This window comes from Salvelinus fontinalis, chromosome 4 (assembly GCF_029448725.1).
Source record: "Salvelinus fontinalis isolate EN_2023a chromosome 4, ASM2944872v1, whole genome shotgun sequence".
In the NCBI taxonomy this organism is placed as follows: Eukaryota; Metazoa; Chordata; class Actinopteri; order Salmoniformes; family Salmonidae; genus Salvelinus; species Salvelinus fontinalis.
This window is the reverse complement of record NC_074668.1, coordinates 9,396,446-9,422,494: the sequence shown is the minus strand read 5'-3', so window position 1 is coordinate 9,422,494 and position 26,049 is coordinate 9,396,446. Positions and strand designations below refer to the sequence as shown.

The following is a 26,049-nucleotide window of genomic DNA, read 5'->3' as shown; positions in this document are numbered from 1 at the left end:
TTCAGTGTGGTAGAGTGGTTTCAGTGTGGTAGAGTGGGGTGGTTTCAGTGTGGTGGAGTGGGGTGGTTTTAGTGTGGTAGAGTGGGGTGGTTTCACTGTGGTGGAGTGGGGTGGATTCAGTGCGGTGGATTCAGTGCGGTAGAGTGGGGTGGATTCACTGTGGTAGAGTGGGGTGGTTTCAGTGTGGTGGTTTCAGTGTGGTAGAGTGGGGTGGTTTCAGTGTGGTGGAGTGGGGTGGTTTCACTGTGGTAGAGTGGGGTGGTTTCAGTGTGGTGGGGTGGTTTCAGTGTGGTAGAGTGGGGTGGTTTCAGTGTGGTGGAGTGGGGTGGTTTCAGTGTGGTGGAGTGGGGTGGTTTCAGTGTGGTGGGGTGGTTTCACTGTGGTGGGGTGGTTTCACTGTGGTAGAGTGGGGTGGTTTCAGTGTGGTAGAGTGGAGTGGTTTCAGTGTGGTGGAGTTGGGTGGTTTCAGTGTGGTAGAGTGGGGTGGATTCACTGTGGTATAGTGGGGTGGTTTCAGTGTGGTAGAGTGGTTTCAAGGTGGTAGAGTGGGGTGGTTTCAGTGTGGTGGAGTGGGGTGGTTCCAGTGTGGTAGAGTGGGGTGGTTTCAGTGTGGTAGAGTGGTTTCAGTGTGGTGGACTGAGGTGGTTTCAGTTTGGTGGAGTGGGGTGGTTTCAGTGTGGTAGAGTGGGGTGGTTTCAGTGTGGTGGGGTGGTTTTAGTGTGGTAGAGTGGAGTGGATTCAGTGTGGTAGAGTGGAGTGGTTTCAGTGTGGTAGAGTGGGGTGGTTTCAGTGTGGTAGAGTGGGGTGGTTTCAGTGTGATAGAGTGGGGTGGTTTCAGTGTGGTGGAGTGAGGTGGTTTCAGTGTGGCAGAGTGGGGTGGTTTCACTGTGGTAGAGTGGAGTGGTTTTAGTGTGTTGGAGTGGGGTGGATTCACTGTGGTAGAGTGGGGTGGTTTCAGTGTGGTGGAGTGGTTTCAGTGTGGTAGAGTGGTTTCAGTGTGGTAGAGTGGGGTGGTTTCAGTGTGGTGGAGTGGGGTGGTTTCAGTGTGGTAGAGTGGGGTGGTTTCAGTGTGGTAGAGTGGGGTGGTTTCAGTGTGGTGGAGTGGGGTGGTTTCAGTGTGGTGGAGTGGGGTGGTTTCAGTGTGGTGGAGTGGGGTGATTTCAGTGTGGTAGAGGGGGGGGGTTTAGTGTGGTGGGGTGGTTTCACTGTGGTAGAGTGGGGTGGTTTCAGTGTGGTGGAGTGGTTTCAGTGTGGTAGAGTGGTTTCAGTGTGGTGGAGTGGGGTGATTTCAGTGTGGTAGAGGGGGGGGGGGGTTTAGTGTGGTGGGGTGGTTTCACTGTGGTAGAGTGGGGTGGTTTCAGTGTGGTGGAGTGGGGTGGTTTCAGTGTGGTGGAGTGGGGTGGTTTCAGTGTGGTGGAGTGGGGTGGTTTCAGTGTGGTGGAGTGGGGTGGTTTCAGTGTGGTGGAGTGGGGTGGTTTCAGTGTGGTGGAGTGGGGTGGTTTCAGTGTGGTGGAGTGAGGTGGTTTCAGTGTGGTGGAGTGGTTTCACTGTGGTGGAGTGGGGTGGTTTCACTGTGGTAGAGTGGAGTGGTTTCAGTGTGGTGGAGTGGGGTGGTTTCAGTGTGGTGGAGTGAGGTGGTTTCAGTGTGGTGGAGTGGGGTGGTTTCAGTGTGGTGGAGTGGGGTGGTTTCACTGTGGTAGAGTGGAGTGGTTTCAGTGTGGTGGAGTGGGGTGGTTTCAGTGTGGTGGAGTGAGGTGGTTTCAGTGTGGTGGAGTGGGGTGGTTTCAGTGTGGTGGAGTGGGGTGGTTTCAGTGTGGTGGAGTGGGGTGGTTTCAGTGTGGTAGAGTGGGGTGGTTTCAGTGTGGTAGAGTGGGGTGGTTTCAGTGTGGTAGAGTGGGGTGGTTTCAGTGTGGTGGGGTGGGGTGGTTTCAGTGTGGTAGAGTGGGGTGGTTTCAGTGTGGTGGGGTGGTTTCAGTGTGGTGGGGTGGTTTCAGTGTGGTGGAGTGGGGTGGTTTCAGTGTGTTGGAGTGGGGTGGTTTCAGTGTGGTAGTGTGGGGTGGTTTCAGTGTGTTGGAGTAGGGTGGTTTCAGTGTGGTAGAGTGGGGTGGTTTCAGTGTGGTGGAGTGGGGTGGTTTCAGTGGAGTAGAGTGGTTTCAGTGTGGTAGAGTGGGGTGGTTTCAGTGTGGTGGAGTGGGGTGGTTTCAGTGTGGTGGAGTGGGGTGATTTCAGTGTGGTAGAGGGGGGGGGGGTTTAGTGTGGTGGGGTGGTTTCACTGTGGTAGAGTGGGGTGGTTTCAGTGTGGTGGAGTGGGGTGGTTTCAGTGTGGTGGAGTGGGGTGGTTTCAGTGTGGTGGAGTGAGGTGGTTTCAGTGTTGTGGAGTGGGGTGGTTTCAGTGTGGTGGAGTGGGGTGGTTTCAGTGTGGTAGAGTGGAGTGGTTTCAGTGTGGTGGAGTGGGGTGGTTTCAGTGTGGTGGAGTGAGGTGGTTTCAGTGTGGTAGAGTGGAGTGGTTTCAGTGTGGTGGAGTGGGGTGGTTTCACTGTGGTAGAGTGGAGTGGTTTCAGTGTGGTGGAGTGGGGGGGTTTCAGTGTGGTGGAGTGAGGTGGTTTCAGTGTGGTGGAGTGGGGTGGTTTCAGTGTGGTGGAGTGGGGTGGTTTCAGTGTGGTGGAGTGGGGTGGTTTCAGTGTGGTAGAGTGGGGTGGTTTCAGTGTGGTAGAGTGGGGTGGTTTCAGTGTGGTAGGGTGGGGTGGTTTCAGTGTGGTGGGGTGGGGTGGTTTCAGTGTGGTAGAGTGGGGTGGTTTCAGTGTGGTGGGGTGGTTTCAGTGTGGTGGGGTAGTTTCAGTGTGGTGGGGTGGTTTCAGTGTGTTGGAGTGGGGTGGTTTCAGTGTGGTAGTGTGGGGTGGTTTCAGTGTGTTGGAGTAGGGTGGTTTCAGTGTGGTAGAGTGGGGTGGTTTCAGTGTGGTGGAGTGGGGTGGTTTCAGTGGAGTAGAGTGGTTTCAGTGTGGTAGAGTGGTTTCAGTGTGGTAGAGTGGTTTCAGTGTGGTAGAGTGGTTTCAGTGTGGTAGAGTGGGGTGGTTTCAGTGTGGTGGAGTGGGGTGGTTTTAGTGTGGTAGAGTGGGGTGGATTCAGTGCGGTGGATTCAGTGCGGTAGAGTGGGGTGGATTCACTGTGGTAGAGTGGGGTGGTTTCAGTGTGGTGGTTTCAGTGTGGTAGAGTGGGGTGGTTTCAGTGTGGTAGAGTGGGGTGGTTTCAGTGTGGTGGAGTGGGGTGGTTTCACTGTGGTAGAGTGGGGTGGTTTCAGTGTGGTAGAGTGGGGTGGTTTCAGTGTGGTGGAGTGGGGTGGTTTCAGTGTGGTTTAGTGGGGTGGTTTCAGTGTGGTTTAGTGGGGTGGTTTCAGTGTGGTGGAGTGGGGTGGTTTCAGTGTGGTGGGGTGGTTTCACTGTGGTGGGGTGGTTTCAGTGTGGTAGAGGGGGGTGGTTTTAGTGTGGTGAGGTGGTTTCACTGTGGTGGGGTGGTTTCACTGTGGTAGAGTGGGGTGGTTTCAGTGTGGTGGAGTGGGGTGGTTTCAGTGTGGTGGAGTGGGGTGGTTTTAGTGTGGTGGAGTGGTTTCAGTGTGGTAGAGTGGGGTGGATTCACTGTGGTAGAGTGGGGTGGTTTCAGTGTGGTGGAGTGGTTTCAGTGTGGTAGAGTGGGATGGTTTCAGTGTGGTGGGGTGGTTTTAGTGTGGTGGAGTGGGGTGGTTTTAGTGTGGTAGAGTGGGATGGTTTCAGTGTGGTGGGGTGGTTTTAGTGTGGTGGAGTGGGGTGGTTTTAGTGTGGTGGAGTGGGGTGGTTTAAGTGTGGTAGAGTGGGGTGGTTTCAGTGTGGTGGAGTGGTTTCAGTGTGGTGGAGTGCGGTGGATTCACTGTGGTAGAGTGGGGTGGTTTCAGTGTGGTGGAGTGGTTTCAGTGGGGTGGAGTGGGGTGGTCTCAGTGTGGTGGTGGTCCTCAGACTTACCCTGCACTGGAACTCTGATCCCACCAGACCCAGACATCCTGATGTGAGAACAGGGACCCCTCCCTCCTCTTCATCCACCATGGTGAAGCAGTACCCATCCGTCCTAAATCACAACGCATTACATTACCATCTAGATCATCACAATCTACCTGCACTATCACCATTACTCAGATCATTATCCATCCTAGAACACAACGCATTACATTACCATCTAGATCATCACAATCTACCTGCACTATCACCATTACTCAGATCATTATCCATCCTAGAACACAACGCATTACATTACCATCTAGATCATCACAATCAAATCAAACTTTATTTCGTACCAAAAAAAAAAGCAGTACAAGGTGCTTCACATACATCATTACTATATACATTATCACCATTACTGCATTAATAGCACAAATCAATAAGCATAAAAATGATCATCAGTCATTTCTATTATGTCCAGCACAATGACTTCATGTATTTATTAATAATGTATATTATCAACAGCTTCATCTAATTAATTAGTGATCGGGGCTAATTAGTCAAATGTTGTGAGTACCATTCACAGCTGGTGTGTGTGTGTGTGTGTGTGTGTACACAGTTTACTATACTTGTGATTATCAGAAGGCCTCACAAGAATAGTGAGCCAACAAAAATTCTGAGAAGTGATGACATTTTGCCGGTCCTCACTTGTAAAAAGTCTCCGGGGTTTAGGTTTAGGGGTAAAAGGGATTTTGAATGGGAATACATTTTTGGTACCCAAAAAGTCCTCACAGGAATAGTGTGAGTGAGTGTTTGTGTGTGTGCAGCTTTACTAACAGGTCACGTTCAGGGTTGTTATTGGAGTTAAATATTAGCCCAGACGACTTCTGTTTCATGACGTTAATAATGAAGAATTCATGTTATATTCAAAGTTGGCAAGAGACAGAGTAATTAGCCACTGATGTTATTGTGTGTGACCGCTTGTGCGTTAAACTAATTAGCACAGCACATCAGGCAATAATATGGGAACGTCAGGGAATATTTGAGGGTTGAGTTGCTAAGGGGAAAACACATCGACAGGGAACGTGTCAGCGAGCGTTTTCCCTCCAAACAAACTGCATTAGGCAGAACAATACACATGAAACTGTTACATCATACTGTAAGTGTACTGCACTAAGGTGAAGTACTGAAACAGTTTCTCTTCCATGGTTATCAATACAGCCTAATCGTTTAAAAATGCTGGTCTAGGATCAGTTTTCCCTTTTAGATCATAATTAATAAGATTATATGGACAGAGAGAACCTGATCTGAGATCAGCACTGTGAATGTGGATGGGCCAGAGTGTTGGATCTACATGTGCAAGACGAGCATCAAATATATGCGTAGGATATAGTGTGTGCGTGTGAGTATGGTTTTGCATTTGTGTGTGTGTGTGTTTGGTTTTACTATCCTTATGGGTACCAGAAGTCCTCACAAGAATAGTAAAACAAGGAATTTGGACAAGTGGGGACATTTCACCGGTCCCCACAAAGAAAAAGGCTACTTTAGGCTTAGGGTTTACGTTTAGGAGTTAGGGAAAATATGATTTTGTAATGGGAATCAATTGTTTGGTCCCCACAAGGATATTACAATAAATGTGTGTGTGTGTGTGTCTGTGTGTGTGTGAGAGAGAGAGTACATTCATGAGTGCATGTGTGTGTGTGTGCGCATACATCCGTTTGTGTGTGTGTGTGTGTGTGTGTGTGTGTGTGTGTGTGTGTGTGTGTGTGTGTGTGTGTGTGTGTGTGTGTGTGTGTGTGTGTGTGTGTGTGTGTGTGTGTGTGTGTGTGTGTGTGTGTGTTGGGCCCACACCTGCAGGTGTTGTTGGTGGAGTCCTCAGGACAGTGGTGATAGCAGTAACACCAGAGCTGTCGCTGGGGCAGGGCTGGGGCTGTGTTCCCACTGGCGTCCTTTCCACTGTCCACCGCCGCCTTCCCCAAAGTCCTCAGCAACATACTGTCCAGAACGTTAGCTATAAGGACAGGACACAGAGAGACAGAGGGTTAGACTTAGGATTCACAAGCAACAACCTCAATCAGAATGTTAGCAACAAGGACAAGACAGAGAGACAGAGGGTTAGACTTAGGATTCACAAGCAACAATCACACCTTCATTAGTTTTGTCACAAAAACAAGTCATTTTGGGGTTGGGTTGGGATGAGCTGGGGTTGGGATGAGCTGGGGTTGGGATGAGCTGGGGTTGGGTTGGGATGAGCTAGGGTTGGGATGAGCTGGGGTTGGGATGAGCTGGGGTTGGGTTGGGATGGGGTTGGGATGGGGTTGGGATGGGCTGGGGTTGGGTTGGGATGGGGTTGGGATGGGGTTGGGATGAGCTGGGGTTGGGATGAGCTGGGGTTGGGATGAGCGGGTTGGATGAGCTGGGGTTGGGATGGGCTGGGGTTGGGATGAGCAGGTTGGGATGAGCTGGGGTTGGGGTGAGCTGGGGTTGGGATGAGCTGGGGTTGGGGTGAGCTGGGGTTGGGATGAGCTGGGGTTGGGATGAGCCGGGGTTGGGATGAGCCGGGGTTGGGATGAGCCGGGGTTGGGATGAGCCGGGGTTGGGATGAGCCGGGGTTGGGATGGGCTGGGGTTGGGATGAGCTGGGGTTGGGATGAGCTGGGGTTGGGATGAGCTGGGGTTGGGATGAGCTGGGGTTGGGATGGGGTTGGATGAGCTGGGGTTGGGTTGGGATGGGATGGGCTGGGGTTGAGATGAGCTGGGGTTGGGATGGGGTTGGGATGAGCTGGGGTTGGGATGAGCTGGGATGGGGTTGGATGAGCTGGGGTTGGATGAGCTGGGGTTGGGATGAGCTGGGGTTGGGATCAGCTGGGGTTGGGATGAGCTGGGGTTGGGATGGGCTGGGGTTGGGATGGGCTGGGGTTGGGATGAGCTGGGGTTGGGATGAGCTGGGGTTGGATGAGCTGGGGTTGGGATGAGCTGGGGTTGGATGAGCTGGGGTTGGGATGAGCTGGGGTTGGATGAGCTGGGGTTGGGATGAGCTGGGGTTGGGATGAGCTGGGATTGGGATGAGCTGGGATTGGGATGAGCTGGGGTTGGGATGAGCTGGGGTTGGATGAGCTGGGGTTGGATGAGCTGGGGTTGGGATGAGCTGGGGTTGGGATGAGCTGGGGTTGGGATGAGCTGGGGTTGGGATGAGCTGGGGTTGGGATGGGATGGGCTGGGGTTGGGATGAGCTGGGGTTGGGATGGGGTTGGGATGAGCTGGGGTTGGGATGGGGTTGGGATGGGGTTGGGATGGGGTTGGGATGAGCTGGGGTTGGGATGAGCTGGGGTTGGGATGGGCTGGGGATGGGATGGGCTGGGGATGGGATGGGGTTGGGATGGGATGGGGTTGGGATGAGCTGGGGTTGGGATGAGCTGGGGATGAGATGAGCTGGGGTTGGGATGAGCTGGGGTTGGGATGAGCTGGGGTTGGGATGAGCTGGGGTTGGATGAGCTGGGGTTGGGTGGGCTGGGGTTGAGATGAGCTGGGGTTGGGATGAGCTGGGGTTGGGATGAGCTGGGGTTGGATGAGCTGGGGTTGGATGAGCTGGGGTGGGCTGGGGTTGAGATGAGCTGGGGTTGGATGAGCTGGGGTTGGGTTGGGATGGGGTTGGATGAACTGGGGTTGGGTTGGGATGGGGTTGGGATGAGCTGGGGTTGGGATGAGCTGGGGTTGGGTTGGGATGGGGTTGGATGAGCTGGGGTTGGGATGAGCTGGGGTTGGGATGAGCTGGGGTTGGGATGAGCTGGGGTTGGGATGGGATGGGCTGGGGATGGGCTGGGGATGGGCTGGGGTTGGGATGGGATGGGATGGGGTTGGGATGGGCTGGGATGGGGTTGGGGTGAGCTGGGATGGGGTTGGGGTGAGCTGGGGTTGGGATGGGCTGGGGATGGGGTTGGGATGGGGTTGGGATGGGCTGGATTCAACATTTGTTTTTGTTTCTCATTGATTATAACGTTGTTGTACAAGTCAATAATAAACAGGTGTTCACAAAAAAAAAGATAACATGGCAAAGTCTTGGAAATCATATTTCAAAATAGTCACATTCAAGTAGCCATTGTTGTACTATAGTCTCCAGCATTTCCTACACACACATCCCGTTTCAAAAGAGCACCTGTTTGTCACATCAGGAGAAGAAAGTCCAAAGACGTAAGTGTTCTAAATAGTATCCTGTCCCATGCGCACTACTTTTAACAAGAGCCCTATGGACCCGGTTCAAAAGTAGTGTACACTATAGGAAATACGGATGCCATTTGGGACACAGAGAACTTTCATTCATACGTTAGAGGGGGTTTTCATTCATTCTGGCACACTCATTCAGACCAGATGCTTCACAGCTGCATCGTGGAGATCGTCCAACAACAAAAAAAAAGTAAGTGTCCTTCCTTGTTACAATAAACACTAGCAGTCATATGATACCCACTCCAAAGATTGACTTCACACCGATCAAATCGTCCAATCTGTCAACAACGGAAGAGCTTTCCAGACAGAGTGGAAGACCATGGAACCAGGTAGCCAAAAGAAGTGGGACATTATCCTTATTATGTATAGACAATAGCTTTACAGAAAGCCTAGTCCCTTAACATGTATTCGACGTATACACTGAGTGTAAAAAACATTAGGAACACCTTCCTAATATTGTGTTGCATCCCCAATCTGCCCACAGAATTGCCTCTTCTAGCCATGGACTCTACAAGGTGTCGAAAGCGTTCCACAGGGATGCTGGTCCATGTTGACTCCAATGCTTCCCACAGTTGTGTCAAGTTGGCTGGATGTCCTTTGGGTGGTGGAGCATTCTTGATACACACGGGAAACTGTTAAGCGTGAAAAACCCAGCAGCGTTGCAGTTCTTGACACAAACCGGTGCGCCTGCCTGGCACCTACTACCATACCCCGTTCAAAGGCACTTAAACCTTTTGTCTTATCCCTTCACCCTCTGAACGGCACACATACACTATCCATGTCTCAATTGCCTTAAGCCTTAAAACTACTTCTTAAACCCGTCTCCTCTCCTTCATCTACACTGATTGAAGTGGATTTAACAAGTGACATCAATAAGGGATCATAGCTTTCACCTGGTCAGTAGTCTGGTATGTCATGGAAAGAGCAGATGTTCCTAATGTTTTATCTACTCAGCGTATAAAAGACATGTGTGACTTTTGGGGACATTCATTACTTTTGCCAGTTGTCTTCTTGGGGCGGTTTCCTGGATACAGATTAAGCCTAAAAAGCAGCCATATTACACCAGACATGTCAGATCATTTCAACATCGAGACTGTTCTAACAGTAGTCCTGGACTAAAAAGGGCTTTCAGTGGAGAATCAAAGATACTTTTTAGTTCAGGAAAATACTTAATCTGTGTCTGGGAAACCATCTATTTGTGTAGTAAAGATAGGACTTTGAGTGGAGTTTACAGGACAGGATACTGACGAAGAGGAGGGGTTTACAGGACAGGATACTGAAGAAGAGGAGGGGTTTACAGGATACTGAAGAAGAGGAGGGGTTTACAGGATACTCAAGAAGAGGAGGGGTTTACAGGACAGGATACTGAAGAAGAGGAGGGGTTTACAGGACATGATACTGAAGAAGAGGAGGGGTTTACAGGACAGGATACTGAAGAAGATGAGGGGTTAACAGGACAGGATACTGAAGAAGATGAGGGGTTAACAGGACAGGATACTAAAGAAGAGGAGGGGTTTACAGGACAGGATACTGAAGAAGAGGAGGGGTTTACAGGACAGGATACTGAAGAAGAGGAGGGGTTTACAGGACAGGATACTGAAGAAGAGGAGGGGTTTACAGGACAGGATACTGAAGAAGAGGAGGGGTTTACAGGACAGGATACTGAAGAAGAGGAGGGGTTTACAGGACAGGATACTGAAGAAGAGGAGGGGTTAACAGGACAGGATACTGAAGAAGAGGAGGGGTTTACAGGACAGGATACTGAAGAAGAGGAGGGGTTTACAGGACAGGATAGTGAAGATGAGGAGGGGTTTACAGGACAGGATAGTGAAGAAGAGGAGGGGTTTACAGGACAGGATACTGAAGAAGAAGAGGGGTTTACAGGACAGGATACTGAAGAAGAAGAGGGGTTTACAGGACAGGATACTGAAGAAGAGGAGGGGTTTACAGGACAGGATACTGAAGAAGAGGAGGGGTTTACAGGACAGGATACTGAAGAAGATGAGGGGTTTACAGGACAGGATACTGAAGAAGAGGAGGGGTTAACAGGACAGGATACTGAAGAAGAGGAGGGGTTTACAGGACAGGATACTGAAGATGAGGAGGGGTTTACAGGACAGGATAGTGAAGAAGAGGAGGGGTTTACAGGACAGGATACTGAAGAAGAGGAGGGGTTTACAGGATAGTGAAGAAGAGGAGGGGTTTACAGAATACTGAAGAAGAGGAGGGGTTTACAGGATACTGAAGAAGAGGAGGGGTTTACAGGATACTCAAGAAGAGGAGGGGTTTACAGGATACCGAAGAAGAGGAGGGGTTTACAGGATACTGAAGAAGAGGAGGGGTTTACAGGACAGGATACTGAAGAAGAGGAGGGGTTTACAGGACAGGATACTTAAGAAGAGGAGGGGATTACAGGACAGGATACTGAAGAAGATGAGGGGTTTACAGGACAGGATACTTAAGAAGAGGAGGGGTTAACAGGACAGGATACTGAAGAAGAGGAGGGGTTTACAGGACAGGATACTGAAGAAGATGAGGGGTTTACAGGACAGGATACTGGCGAAGAGGAGGGGTTTACAGGACAGGATACTTAAGAAGAGGAGGGGTTTACAGGACAGGATACTGAAGAAGAGGAGGGGTTTCAGGACAGGATACTGAAGAAGAGGGGGGGTTTACAGGATACTGAAGAAGAGGAGGGGTTTACAGGACAGGATGTATATTTTCGGGGCTGTTAATCAAAGGCTGATGATTGGCACTCTTGGCTCTTTCGTCTTTGCCACCGCTCCTCTCATCAAAGAACTTTGACACCTCACGATAATCCATTTTACCCCCCAAAACAAATAACATGTTTTGTTAAACGGCTAGTTCTCCCAAAATAACAAAATGACACACTGGTTTCCTTTCCCTGTAAAGCAGTCTATGGACAAGGTAAAACAGCAATTCATGCTTTATTAACAATGTCATTTTGGCATTTGGGTCAACTATCCCTTTAATGGTTCTCAGTCAAACCTGTAACAGGAGTAAGAACATTTAAAATTAACTCCTGAAATGATTAAATCCATATTATTCCCTATTCCCCTAAAACAAGGGACATCTTGAAATTGTAGATCTTCATGCACAAGGACAAATTGAGGTGAACTGAAGTTGAGTAATTTGGAAAGATATCTCTTTCCTGGTAACTCTGTGTCCCACTACTCCTTGCAGCCTGGTAGACATATGTATCATTGACGTTGTACTTCAGACCAATGAGGCCAATTCAATTCAATTATATTGTAATTAGGGGAAAGGTCAGCCATCGGTTTTGACTTCAAACAGCAGGGGAAGTGTGTATGTGGCGTGTTCTTGGTTTAAATGGGAAATCTGCAGTTGCAACATAGATTTTTGGGCTTAAAAATGAATCTTATGTACCCATTGATAAACAGTATACCCATTGATTCTTGAAGATTCTAAGTTATAATGGCTTGTGAGCTTAATTCAACTGTCGTACCTCATCAGAACACAAAATATAAGCTGGTTCTACTTCAGAACCACAGGAGGTTGGTGGTACCTTAAATGGGGAGGGATGGGCACATGGTAATGGCTGGAGCGGAATAGGTGGAAAGGTATCAACAACATCAAACACGTGGTTTCCATGGTTTCCATATGTTTGATGCCATTCCATTAACTCCGTTCCAGACATTATTATGAGCCGTCCTCCCATCAGCAGCCTCCACTGATCAGAACTCAAAATAAAAGCTTCATTGTTTCACTCCAATGTTTGAATACAGAGTAAATGTAAACAAACATTGATGAAACTATACTGTTGATGATGTCATGGATGGTCAGTCCTTGAATCCATAGCTCTGTCTATGAATTTGAGAGTGGTTACATTTCTCCAGTCTCATTCCCTCAGCTTTTTACTGAAACAGTGACGGGGGAAAACCTTTTGTTATTGTTTCAACTGCTGATTGCTCCTTCAACCTGCCATTTAACACACGTCTGTTTAAAAGAGTGCACCGGAGGTGTGCCTTATAGGAGCACTCACTCACATAAACACTGGTCTAAGTCACAGAGATGGGATGATGGAAGGACGATGGAAGGATGACGGAAGGATGATGGAAGCTTGAATGTGATGATAAAACACGGTTTACTTTCTCACGTGAATCCTGAGGCTCCAGCTCCTTCCACTCCAAAACATAGATCCAATTCAAACAAAAACGTCAGCCATTTCAACTTTACTGCCACCGTCGTCCACGGAGAAGAATGGAGCTAGAGGTAGTGAGGTTGACTAAACCTGTTCTCTTATCAAACCTAATACCATGTCAAATATCCCTGAGGCCAGACAGAAAGAGAGAGACAGACACAGACAGAAAGAGAGAGACAGACAGACAGACAGAGACAGACAGAGACAGACAGACAGACAGAGACAGACAGAGACAGACAGAGACAGACAGACAGAGACAGACAGAGACAGACAGAGACAGACAGAGACAGACAGAGACAGACAGACAGAGACAGACAGACAGAGACAGACAGACAGAGACAGACAGACAGAGACAGACAGAGACAGACAGACAGACAGACAGACAGACAGACAGAGAGACAGAGAGAGAGACAGACAGACAGACAGACAGACAGACAGACAGACAGACAGACAGACAGACAGACAGACAGACAGACAGACGACAGAGACAGGCTTTCAAAGGGCCACATAAACAAAGCTCAGGATATGTTCCAAATGGCACCCTATTCCCTTTATAGTGCCCTGTGTTTATAGTGAACTACAATAGTGCCTTAAGGGCCCTGATCAAAAGAAGTGCACTATACAGGGAATAGGGTGACATTTGGGACGCATGCTCTGATTTGGGTGCAGAGAGAAGTGCAGAGAGAAGTGCAGAGAGAGGTGCAGAGAGAGGTGAAGTGGCTGAATAAATGGGATTTGACAGAGCTGCAGGGAGCTCGTCTCAGTTCAGAACAGAGAGGAGAGAGTGCTGTGCACTGGTAAATTCCCCCCTTCCCTCCCTCCAACCTCCTCCATTGCTCCCCCTTCCCTCCTCCTCCTGTCACTCCCTATTCCCTCCTCCTCCTGTCACTCCCCCTTCCCTCCTCCTCCTCCCCCTGCCCTCCTCCGTCGCTCCCCTTCCCTCCTTCTGTCGCCCCCTTCCCTCCTTCTGTCGCCCCCCTTCCCTCCTTCTGTCGCCCCCCTTCCCTCCTTCTGTCGCCCCCTTTCCCTCCTCTGTCGCCACCCTTCCCTCCTTCTGTCGCCCCCCTTCCCTCCTTCTGTCGCCCCCCTTCCCTCCTTCTGTCGCCCCCCTTCCCTCCTTCTGTCGCCCCCCCTTCCCTCCTTCTGTCGCCCCCCCTTCCCTCCTTGTCGCCCCCCTTCCCTCCTTCTGTCGCCCCCCTTCCCTCCTTCTGTCGCCCCCCTTCCCTCCTTCTGTCGCCCCCCTTCCCTCCTTCTGTCGCCCCCTTCCCTCCTCTGTCGCCCCCCTTCCCTCCTTCTGTCGCCCCCCTTCCCTCCTTCTGTCGCCCCCCTTCCCTCCTCTGTCGCCCCCCTTCCCTCCTCTGTCGCCCCCCTTCCCTCCTCTGTCGCCCCCCTTCCCTCCTTCTGTCGCCCCCCCTTCCCTCCTTCTGTCGCCCCCCCTTCCCTCCTTCTGTCGCCCCCTTCCCTCCTTCTGTCGCCCCCCTTCCCTCCTCTGTCGCCCCCCTTCCCTCCTCTGTCGCCCCCCTTCCCTCCTCTGTCGCCCCCCTTCCCTCCTTCTGTCGCCCCCCCTTCCCTCCTTCTGTCGCCCCCCCTTCCCTCCTTCTGTCGCCCCCCTTCCCTCCTTCTGTCGCCCCCCTTCCCTCCTTCTGTCGCCCCCCTTCCCTCCTTCTGTCGCTCCCCTTCCCTCCTTCTGTCGCCCCCCTTCCCTCCTCTGTCGCCCCCCTTCCCTCCTCTGTCGCCCCCCTTCCCTCCTCTGTCGCCCCCCTTCCCTCCTTCTGTCGCCCCCCTTCCCTCCTTCTGTCGCCCCCCTTCCCTCCTTCTGTCGCCCCCCCTTCCCTCCTTCTGTCGCCCCCTTCCCTCCTTCTGTCGCCCCCCTTCCCTCCTCTGTCGCCCCCCTTCCCTCCTCTGTCGCCCCCCTTCCCTCCTCTGTCGCCCCCCTTCCCTCCTTCTGTCGCCCCCCCTTCCCTCCTTCTGTCGCCCCCCCTTCCCTCCTTCTGTCGCCCCCCTTCCCTCCTTCTGTCGCCCCCCTTCCCTCCTTCTGTCGCCCCCCTTCCCTCCTTCTGTCGCTCCCCTTCCCTCCTCTGTCGCCCCCCTTCCCTCCTCTGTCGCCCCCCTTCCCTCCTCTGTCGCCCCCCTTCCCTCCTCTGTCGCCCCCCTTCCCTCCTTCTGTCGCCCCCCCTTCCCTCCTTCTGTCGCCCCCTTCCCTCCTTCTGTCGCCCCCCTTCCCTCCTCTGTCGCCCCCCTTCCCTCCTCTGTCGCCCCCCTTCCCTCCTCTGTCGCCCCCCTTCCCTCCTCTGTCGCCCCCCTTCCCTCCTCTGTCGCCCCCCTTCCCTCCTCTGTCGCCCCCCTTCCCTCCTTCTGTCGCTCCCCTTCCCTCCTTCTGTCGCCCCCCTTCCCTCCTCTGTCGCCCCCCTTCCCTCCTCTGTCGCCCCCCTTCCCTCCTTCTGTCGCCCCCCTTCCCTCCTTCTGTCGCCCCCCTTCCCTCCTTCTGTCGCTCCCCTTCCCTCCTTCTGTCGCCCCCCTTCCCTCCTTCTGTCACCCCCCTTCCCTCCTTCTGTCGCCCCCCTTCCCTCCTCTGTCGCCCCCCCCTTCCCTCCTCTGTCGCCCCCCCCCTCCTCTGTCGCTCCCCTTTCCCTCCCGCCCTCCTCCTCAGTCGCTCCCCCTTCTCATCACGCCATGTGAGCATTGTGTACAGTTATGTGAGGTGCCGCTGAGCTGTTGACAAAACAGCCCTGGTGCACCAGAATAATCCAACACCTGGGAGCTGTCAACTGTTCAGAGACAACCAGTGTATGGTGCTGTTCAGAGACAACTAGGGTGTGGTGCTGTTCAGAGACAACCAGGGTGTGGTGCTGTTCAGAGACTCCCAGGGTTTGGTGCTGTTCAGAGACAACCAGTGTGTGTGTGGTGCTGTTCAGAGACTCCCAGGGTTTGGTGCTGTTCAGAGACAACCAGGGTATGGTGCTGTTCAGAGACAACCAGTGTGTGGTGCTGTTGAGAGACAACCAGGGTGTGGTGCTGTTCAGAGACAACCAGTGTGTGTGGTGCTGTTCAGAGACAACCAGGGTGTGTGGTGCTGTTCAGAGACAACCAGCGTATGGTGCTGTTCAGAGACAACCAGGGTGTGTGGTGCTGTTCAGAGACAACCAGGGTGTGTGGTGCTGTTCAGAGACAACCAGGGTGTGTGGTGCTGTTCAGAGACAACCAGGGTGTGTGGTGCTGTTCAGAGACAACCAGGGTGTGTGGTGCTGTTCAGAGACTCCCAGGGTGTGGTGCTGTTCAGAGACAACCAGCGTATGGTGCTGTTCAGAGACAACCAGGGTGTGTGGTGCTGTTCAGAGACAACCAGGGTGTGTGGTGCTGTTCAGAGACAACCAGGGTGTGTGTGGTGCTGTTCAGAGACAACCAGTGTGTGTGGTGCATTCCCCCAGGGGCCCATGGGTAATAGATAGATATTGATAGATTAGAGCCATTTGGAACACAGAGAGTTCATCCGCTGGGCTCTGCACCTCACCTAGCTGGTCATGTGGAATGCCATGGGAGGACACCATTTACATTTCTAACAAAAGAACGGCGGAAAAGTTGTGTCAGAGCCAAGAAGGAATCAAGTGTACTTACTATAACTCCAATGGAAACGGCTTTTGTTTTGGTCAGTTATGTGACCAGCGATCCCTGGTACCCTAGCTCCTTCTAACCTCTTCACAGGAAAAGCTCTCCGCCACATCAGCAACTGTATAAACTTAGCCACTGGAAGAAAAACATGTTCGTGGTTGGTTGAGAGGGACGAGAGAGACTGGAAAAATGTAACTGACATTTCTAGAAGCCGAGTCTCTGGGGAGGGAATGTCTGTGTCTGTGTGTGTGTGTGTGTGTCTGTGTGTGTGTGTGTGTGTGTGTGTGTGGTCAGATGACCACGTGATAACAAAATAAAGCGGGAATATTTGACATGATAAAGCTGTAACCGACATACATGAAAGAAAAAAAGGTATCCCCTTAGGAGTCTGAGTTTGTATCACTCTTCATGATACAGACTAGCTTTGGGGGGGGGGGGGGGGTCATTAACCACGTGTGTACAACCGACAGGTCTTTTTAGTCTCTACAGAGAGACACGTCCATTCATCTTCTTCCCAGCATGTTTCTCTTTCCCGTCACCCTTTTCCATTTCTCTGGGTCTAAAACCATCCCCGTGCTGGATCATTTACATAAGCGCGATTGATGGTGATGGTGGGCCTTGTATTTGCTATGACACATGATGCAGGGTGTGATCCTTAGCTTGGTGCTCATCGCGGGGCCATACCTCATTGACGGAGAACGTATAGGCAGGATACGGGGTGCTTTCAGCACCCAATTACCAAGCACCTAAAAGCCTGCTCTTTCAGCAGGCGCCACATTGTACAAACTACCAAAGAGAGAGGAGGGGGAAACAGGGGAAGAAAAGGGGAGTTGAGCGTGTAACTCTGACTCACAGTACAGGGTACAGAGACAGGCATCATTAGTTTAGCCCAGTCATGTCAAACAGGCCAAACAGAAAAGCTTTTCTTCACCAACTCCACATAAACACAATCTCCCCCCCCTTTCCACTTAGACGACGGGTAGAACGGTACCTCATTCCAGCGGATCGCTCCTTACTCTTTCCGTCCCTCTCCCCCGCTCATTTAGACTGTAGTATGTCTTGTGTGTGTTTGACAAGGTTCTCAGGGCAAAGAGAAGAGCGGGAACTGGTGTGAAAGATTTTTTTTTCTCCTCTTTGACTGGTCTTATCTTCATGCTGAAGCCTCCCTGAAACGTTGAGATGGGTTACAGCCTAGGCAGACAAGAATGTCCCTTTGAACAGACCACCTCAAAGTGTAGTGAAAGTACACTACTGATTCATGAGAAGATACAGTTGCAGTGACTGAACGAGACCCAACAGCAACTGAAATGCTCACATAGAGCGATAGCGTGCTCACACAGGGCTGAGGATTGAGGGTGGCGGTCTCTGTCATCAGTACTGGGCATTGTGTGGGTCATCATCAGTTGAGTCGGACATTGTCCCAGATATATGGAAAGGTGCCCTGAGGGCTAACGGAAGTTCTACATCATTACTCTTCCCTCCCTTGACACCCCCTCCTCATCCAGCAGCCCCCTTATCCCCCTCTTTCTTCCCTGTTATTTCTCTCTTTCCCCCGCCCCTTTGTATATCTTTCTCTCTCTCCTCACCCATTTCTCTCTCCCCCTCTCCCCTTTCTCTCTCCCCCAACACCCCCTCCTCATCCAGTAGCCCCCTTTTCCCCCTCTTTCTTCCCTGTTATTTCTCTCTTTCCCCCGCCCCTTTGTATATCTTCCCCCCCTTTCTTTCTCTCTCTCCTCACCCATTTCTCTCTCCCCTCTCCCCTTTCTCTCTCCCCAAACACCCCCTCCTCACCTAGCAGCCACCTTTTTCCCCTTTCTTCCCTGTTATTTCTCTCTCCTCCCCCCTTTCTCTTTCCTCTTCTCCCCCCTTTTTCTCTTCCCCCCCCTTTCTCTCTCCTCCCCCCTCTCTCTCTCCCACCCCTCGCTCCCCCCCTTTCTCTCCCCTTTCTCATAAAGTCATTGGGCTTTGTTTGTCCAGGCCGGTGGCGGCAGGTGAGGGTTCCCTGCACCCAGACAGCTGAGGAGGAAGAGAGGAGCCAACGTTCAGGGAGAGATGAGAGAGACCGTCGCTAACCTCTGACCCCTCCCATCAATCATCCCCCTGTCACCCATCTTACCAGACCCCACTCCCAGCACTGGTTGAGACAGGAACAGGTGACCACCAGGTAACTGGTCCACATCAAATGTCACACAAGGCCCATAAACATCAATCAGACAGAGAGAGAGGGAAGGGGGTGAGAAGGAGGAGGGAGAGGGAAGAAGAGGGGGATGAGAAAGAGAGAAAGTTAAAGAGAAAAATGGGGGAGAAAATGAGAGAGAAGAAACCACTTCAAAGAGTGAAGCTTCCTCTGAGACTAAACGAGTTGCTCTAGGAGGGAGCATTCAGGGACGCTGAAAGCTTTAGCAACACATTTGTTAATACTGTAGGCATTCCTCAATGTATCTCCCAGAAGAATGGGCACTATATAACTAGTATACAACTGCCAACCTTTTGACCAACAAACATGATGTTTTCCAGCCGAGGGAGCGATTGTGTAGCTTTGAATGACAGCAACTAAAGGGCGCCAGAACTTTGTGCTCATTCCAAAGCAGACGAGCCACTCGATGTTATTCTTTTGAGCCACGAGAAACACTAATCACACTAAATCCACAGAATAGTGTGAAAGGCATCCAGCTGGTCTCTTCATTATACCCCCCCCCCCCCCCCCCTCCCCTCTCTGTCATCTGGACTGCTCTTCACACTCACATCACACAGGAGAGTGAAGCTAGGCAGACACCCACCTACACAACCTTTTATGGGCAAGCAGGACAGTCACACAGCCTGAAGAGTACAGCCTTCTAAAAGGTTGCCTGAACCAAACGTATTAGTGGCATATGAAAGTCATAGGCATGTCAAGTGAAAGTGTTGTCATTGCGTTTTGTCTAAATGATACGACGGATGTTTAAAGAATCATTTGAAAGGCAACAGCCACTCGTAACTGGCAGAGAGATCAGTGAGGTGAGGAATCTATCTGCTGCTTTCTGTCACTGCTGAGAAAAGCCACTTGGGTCGGAAACAGAGCTAGCCTGGGCCCAGATCTGTTTGTGCAGTCACCCCAATGACCATAAGAGTTGGCAAGATCTGTGGAACAGGCTGAAACAGAAGCACCTCGCTAGAATGAAATTCAAGACTCATATTATGTTATGTCTCAGATACTTAGTGATAATAATCCAGAAAGGAATCAGGGTATTCATAAAACAGAGTAAGACTGCTGAACTAGGATGGATTCACGTCCGTAGGGAGATCAAACCTGGACCTTTTTCTGACCACAAACTGGAGCTATAGTACAACTACCAACTCCTAAACTCTGAGTCGCTTCACAAACATGGCAGCACACAACAAATCCAGCAACTTCAAATCAGCACAACACAACAAATCCAGCCACCTAGAGGTAGTAAACTCCAGCCAAAATATCCCAGCTCTGGTGAATGACACAATAGATATTTAGGAATGTCAGGGTCCTCCCGAGGCAATCCAATGAGAACAATACTGGCATGGAGGATGACCTAAACATACAGAGAATACGTAACCAGGAATAGAGCAACTAAAAAAAAACTATTCATATCCACTGAGCTTAGTGAAGGTTGCAAAATACTATACCGCTATCAGATACACAGCCATGAATGCACACACACACACACACACACACACACACACACACACACACACACACACACACACACACACACACACACACACCTTCCATAGCCAAGCACTAACAGTAAGGCTTTACGCAACGCTAAGATACCATCAGACCAAACTGTCATGTCTACTATGGAGAAGATATTTACTGTAGTAGCTGAAAGGAGCACTTTCACATACGGTCCCAAATGGCACCATATTCCCTGCCTAGAGGACCCAGGGCCCATATTCCCAATCTAGAGGACCCAGGGCCCATATTCCTTACCTAGAGGACCCAGGGCCCACATTCCCTACCTAGAGGACCCAGGGCCCACATTCCCTATCTAGAGTACCCAGTGCCCATATTCCCTACCTAGAGCGAACCCGTGGCCCATAGGGCAGTACCTAGCAAACCCGTGGCCCATAGGGCGGTACCTAGCGAACCCGGGGCCCATAGGGCAGTACCTAGCGGACCCATAGGGCGGTACCTAGCGGACCCGGACACACACACACACACACACACACACACACACACACACACCCCCCTGATGAAACAATCTAAAAAGGAAACTAAAACACATTCTAAGGATAATAAACAATCTTTAAACCCATTTTGCGTTGAAAATGAAGCGACACAAGAAACGCCCACATCATCTCTCCAAAGCTCTCTCAAATAAACAGTGTCGGGACAGCTGTTCTGTCTCCTGACAACCCGTTCCTGAAGGTTTTAAACATGTTCATTTTCTTCCCCGAGCTGTTTCAAGGTCCCACTTCAAGCACCAATTCACTGCATTGGAAACACCAAATAAACACTCCAGCTTCAAATAAACCTTGGAAAAACTCTTTGTCGAGGACAGATAGAGACAAAGACAAGAAAGGAGAAGTTATGTCTCCCTAGTCATTCGCCATTTAGCAGATGCTTTTTATCCAAAGCTTTTATGAGTCTCTCGTAACTGATCCAAAATGGTGGTTTGGATCGTTATGAGAAGACAATAACAAGACATAAGGATGTTCTTGACAAATGAATGAATGACAAATCAGTGTAAAATAAGGTCAGGGGTGAAGTTTCCCCTAGTTACAGATCTAGGATCAGCTTCCCCTCCCAAATACCAACCACTATTATAGAGCCCCACAGGGGAGGTGTCATACATGGAATTGGTTCCAATCGTTTTCCCACCATTTATTTTTCCCATAGGGGATTTTAGAACCACTTTAAATAAGGGCTGTGTTTCGTGTAAGCTTGCCCTAGCGTGACTTTGTGATAACCATGTAAATCTCTTGCGGACAAGGTGACTGGTATCAATTTAGTCGGATCTATTTATTCTCAGATTCGAAAATGCTAATTAGCATCGAAGTAAACATCATGCAAAACTACAAATCCCTGCAAGCTCCTGCTCGTCACCTCTAGCTGGCACCTTTGCTAAAAGGTACATTTAAAGAAATGTAGACAATTTATTCATTGCTACATTTAGCTAACATTAGATTAATCCAACCAGAGATTCTTACCTTTACATCGATTCGGCAGTCTCGTCCAGATCATCATGGCATTTGTAGTTCTTTATGATAGCCACATTAGCAGATATTTTAGCATTTCATTTGTTGGGGGTAAATACAGGCGAATATATTGATACAGGTAATCTTGTCCTGGAGAAATTTACACGGTTATCAAAACGGCACACCAGGGTAAGCATACACGAAACACAGTCCTTACGTTTAGTGTTTCTAAAATCTACCATGGGAAAAATGAATGGTGGAAAAACGATTGGAACCCTTTCCCTGTTTGACCGCTAGGTTTTATGGGTATTATGACTCATACTGTGGTACGCTATAGGGGAAAACGTAAAACTGGCCCAGGAACACCATCTAGGGGCAACTTCACCCTACTCTATCATAAGGCATTATACCTGACAGCTGGAAGTTAAGTGTTATCTGAAACCTTAACTCCATGACCAAGACCAGGGGTAAAATATGAAAAAAACATTTACATTACATAAAAAAATAAATCATGAATATTACTAACAGATTAAACAAAGGTATCGTTGGAATACATTTAGAGGGTGTAATATAATATTATTAATTGTATCTTTATTTAACTAGGCAAGTCAGTTAACCTTTGAGAACAAATTCTCATTTTCAATGACGACCTAGGAACAATGGGTTAACTGCCTTGTTCAGGGACAGAACGACAGATTTTTACCTTGTCAGCTCAAGGATTCGATCTTGCAACCTTTCGGTTACTAGTCCAACGCTCTAACCACTAGGATACCTGCCATCCCCCCATTAAACTACAATGTCTATTCTTAACTCTGGGCAACATGGGCCTGGGAGGCTCACAGGGATATTGGTATCCACGGTACTCCACCAATTAAACATTTTTGTATTGTATTCCCCCAAAATGTTTTTTATTTTTTTTACATAAATGCACTGTAATTTAAGACTTAAAACTGCAAAGTTTTCTCTCTGCCTCATGACAAAACGGGTAGAATTGCAGGATATTAGCTTGAAAACTAAAACGTTCTTTCTGATGTAAAGGTCTTTTAGAATGTTTCTTCCCAGGGATCGTGACTTGGTTCGCAATACCAAAGTCATAATACAACTCCTTATATGCTATTTTTTATCTCACTCGAGATGTATACTGATTACGAGGTGGTCCCTAAGGAATTTAATATCACAAAAAGGGTCCCCGGTCACAAAAAGTTTGAGAAACCCTGACCTAGACAAACGATGCTAATGTCCAGGGCAACTCAACAACAGTACTAGTGGATAACCCATAGAGTAGGAGTGCTGATCTAGGATCAGATACCCCTGTCCATGTAATGTTATTCATTGTGATCTAAAAAGGGATAACTGATCCTAAATCAGCACCCCTACTCTTGATACATACGGCCATAGAGTTTGGTATGTGAGATCCTGCCTGTGTTGATGGAGAGAACCATGTCCAGATTGACTTAGTCTGTTTCTAATCTAATCACCACTGACACAGCCCATTAATATGCTGTAGAGGAACAGACAATGGAACAGACAATGGAACAGACAATGGATCAAGTGAAGGAACATACCAGTGAAAATATTCACAAATTGTCTAGGATCGGTTTAGCCTTTTAGATCATAAAGAAGAACATCGTATGGAAAAGGGGGACCTGATCCTAGATCAGTACTCCTACTCTGAGACACTTCATACATTTACAGCCCCAGGAGATGTATAAAGATAGAGGCTAGAAGTAGCAGCATTTTGTTGATATGACTTGGTTAAATGTGGTATGAGGCCTTGGTCTGAAATATCAATACCAGTCATTAGCTTTCCCTCGGTTTGTTGTGATGGCTTTAATCCCCTCTAGCCCCAGTCTTTATGGAAGCGGTTTGAAATCATTAGCCTTTTTCCTCAAACTGCCCTTTTCAAACCATAACAAAACAATCCACACACAAAACCGTGAGCTTCTCTTTCAGGACACCTCTTGCCCGCAGGGCAGTAGGAATCATAGCTTACTTGCTTTGTCAGCTGTGCAGGTACTGTCTTTAATGATGCTTAACTGAGTAATATCATCTCAATTGGACTGCTCTCTCTTCAAAGAGACAGGCTACGTCCCAAACATCACCCTATTCCGTTTCTAGTGCACTACTTTGACCAGGACTCATAGGGCTCTGGGGAAAAGAAGGGCACTATATAGGGCATAGGGTGCTATGTGGGATACATCCAGAGGCTCTGAAAGGCCTGGGTAGCTAAGGGAGGCCAGGGGAGGAGGGAGGTGTGTGTTTTGGGCGGGTGGTAATATTACCGCTAGCAAGTGTTTATTTCCCAGACACTCCGAGGACAGTGGAGCCGTAGTCATCAACACACGCTTAAACAGCCATTTTCCATCCATTTACGGCCTGCGCTGTTTCCCTTCCCCTCCACGCAGTGTGAACAGTGTGTGTGTGAACAGTGTGTGTTCACACACAGACGGCAGCGGGGGCCGGTGAGTTAGTGTTTACAGTCCCTCTCCGACCCACTGTCTCCCCCTATGATTACTTTCCCATTTCCAAACTCACATATCATGGCCAACGGCTCCAGTCTGCCTCTGCTCTATCTCACTGAACAAACAATGTGTCTTTTAGCTGCTCTGACGCACCTACTTAAGGTCCACTGCTGGTGGTCATTCCCCAACCTACTAACAGGATAAGGTACCAATTGCAGGGTGCTGTAATTCACTCAAACGTTTGACATGCCTATTTACCCAGTTAGTGGTATGCTTATTGGTTGTCCTGTGTATGACTTTGATGACGCACTGCGTATGATTTAGTGATGACTTATAGGCAGATCATATCTGGTAACATCTAGTCCTTATAGGCAGATCATATCTAGGAACATCTAGTCCTTATAGGCAGATCATATCTGGTAAGATCTAGTCCTTATAGGCAGATCATATCTGGTAAGATCTAGTCCTTATAGGCAGATCATATCTAGGAACATCTAGTCCTTATAGGCAGATCATATCTGGTAACATCTAGTCCTTATAGGCAGATCATATCTAGGAACATCTAGTCCTTATAGGCAGATCATATCTGGTAACATCTAGTCCTTATAGGCAGATCATATCTGGTAACATCTAGTCCTTATAGGCAGATCATATCTGGGAACATCTAGTCCTTATAGGCAGATCATATCTAGGAACATCTAGTCCTTATAGGCAGATCATATCTGGTAACATCTAGTCCTTATAGGCAGATCATATTTAGGAACATCTAGTCCTTATAGGCAGATCATATTTAGGAACATCTAGTCCTTATAGGCAGATCATATCTAGGAACATCTAGTCCTTATAGGCAGATCATATCTGGTAACATCTAGTCCTTATAGGCAGATCATATCTGGTAACATCTAGTCCTTATAGGCAGATCATATAATTTGACCTGTTTTTGATATTGTATGACATCACATTATATGTATGTGTTCTGCATGTACCAAGATGTTCTAATAAACCTAAGCCTGAGCCTAAGCCTGAGCCTAAACCTAAATACTACGCTATATAGGGAATAGGGTGCCATTGTGGACGCATACTTTGAATGTCCCCTTGTCCGGTAAGGCGATACAACAGCAACATGACACAGCGTTACCTTGTCAACACTCACTAACCTATCAAATCAAAATTGTATTTGTCACATGCTCTGAATACAACAGGTGTAGTAGACCTTACAGTGAAATGCTGAATACAACAGGCGTAGTAGACCTTACAGTGAAATGCTGAATACAACAGGTGTAGTAGACCTCACAGTGAAATGCTGAATACAACAGGTGTAGTAGACCTTACAGTGAAATGCTGAATACAACAGGTGTAGTAGACCTTACAGTGAAATGCTGAATACAACAGGTGTAGTAGACCTCACAGTGAAATGCTGAATACAACAGGTGTAGTAGACCTCACAGTGAAATGCTGAATACAACAGGTGTAGTAGACCTCACAGTGAAATGCTGAATACAACAGGTGTAGTAGACCTTACAGTGGAATGCTGAATACAACAGGTATAGTAGACCTCACAGTGAAATGCTGAATACAACAGGTGTAGTAGACCTCACATTGAAATGCTGAATACAACAGGTGTAGTAGACCTTACAGTGAAATGCTGAATACAACAGGTGTAGTAGACCTTACAGTGAAATGCTGAATACAACAGGTGTAGTAGACCTTACAGTGAAATGCTGAATACAACAGGTGTAGTAGACCTTACAGTGAAATGCTGAATACAACAGGTGTAGTAGACCTTACAGTGAAATGCTGAATACAACAGGTGTAGCAGACCTTACAGTGAAATGCTGAATACAACAAGTGTAGTAGACCTTACAGTGAAATGCTGAATACAACAAGTGTAGTAGACCTTACAGTGAAATGCTGAATACAACAAACCCTAAACCAACAATGCAGTTTTAAGAAAAATACCTAAAGAAAAATAAGAAATAAAAGTAACAAATAATGAAAGTAAAATAACAATAGCAAGGAGATATACAGGGGGTACCGGTACAGAGTCAATGTGCGGGGGCACCGGTTAGTCAAGGTAATTGAGGTAATATATACAATATATACGTGCTTCTACACCTGCATTACTTGCTGTTTGGGATATCAGCTGATGTACGAAGGGCTATATAAATACATTTTATTTGATATACATGTAGGTAGAGTTATTAAAGTGATTTATGCATAGATAATAACAGAGAGTAGCAGCAGCGTAAGGGGGGGGGGGGGGCTAAGCAAATAGTCTGGGTAGCCATTTGATTAGGTGTTCAGTCAATGTGCCCCCCCACCAGCCCTAAAAAACAACAGCCCTACAAGCTACAGTACCGCACCTCCCTCTGTCCCCCTCTCTACACCATGTTAAGGCAGGCTCACAGTGGAGCTTCACCACCACACTTTCACACTGTGTGAGCAGGCCAGGG

At 49.0% G+C, this 26,049-nt stretch overlaps 1 protein-coding gene across 4 annotated transcripts in view; it reads right to left on the bottom strand.

Annotated features, from left to right (window-relative positions):
* Positions 1–26,049, bottom strand: part of bmpr1ba (bone morphogenetic protein receptor, type IBa) — a 146,577-nt gene that overhangs the window by 21,319 nt on the left and 99,209 nt on the right. For all 4 annotated transcript variants that reach the window (XM_055918707.1, XM_055918709.1, XM_055918710.1 and 1 more), the window contains 2 exons: positions 5,817–5,976; positions 3,993–4,095 (listed from right to left, as the gene is read on the bottom strand). In XM_055918707.1, the coding sequence (XP_055774682.1) occupies positions 3,993–4,095; positions 5,817–5,976 (263 nt within the window). The remainder of the gene's footprint in view (positions 1–3,992; positions 4,096–5,816; positions 5,977–26,049) is intronic.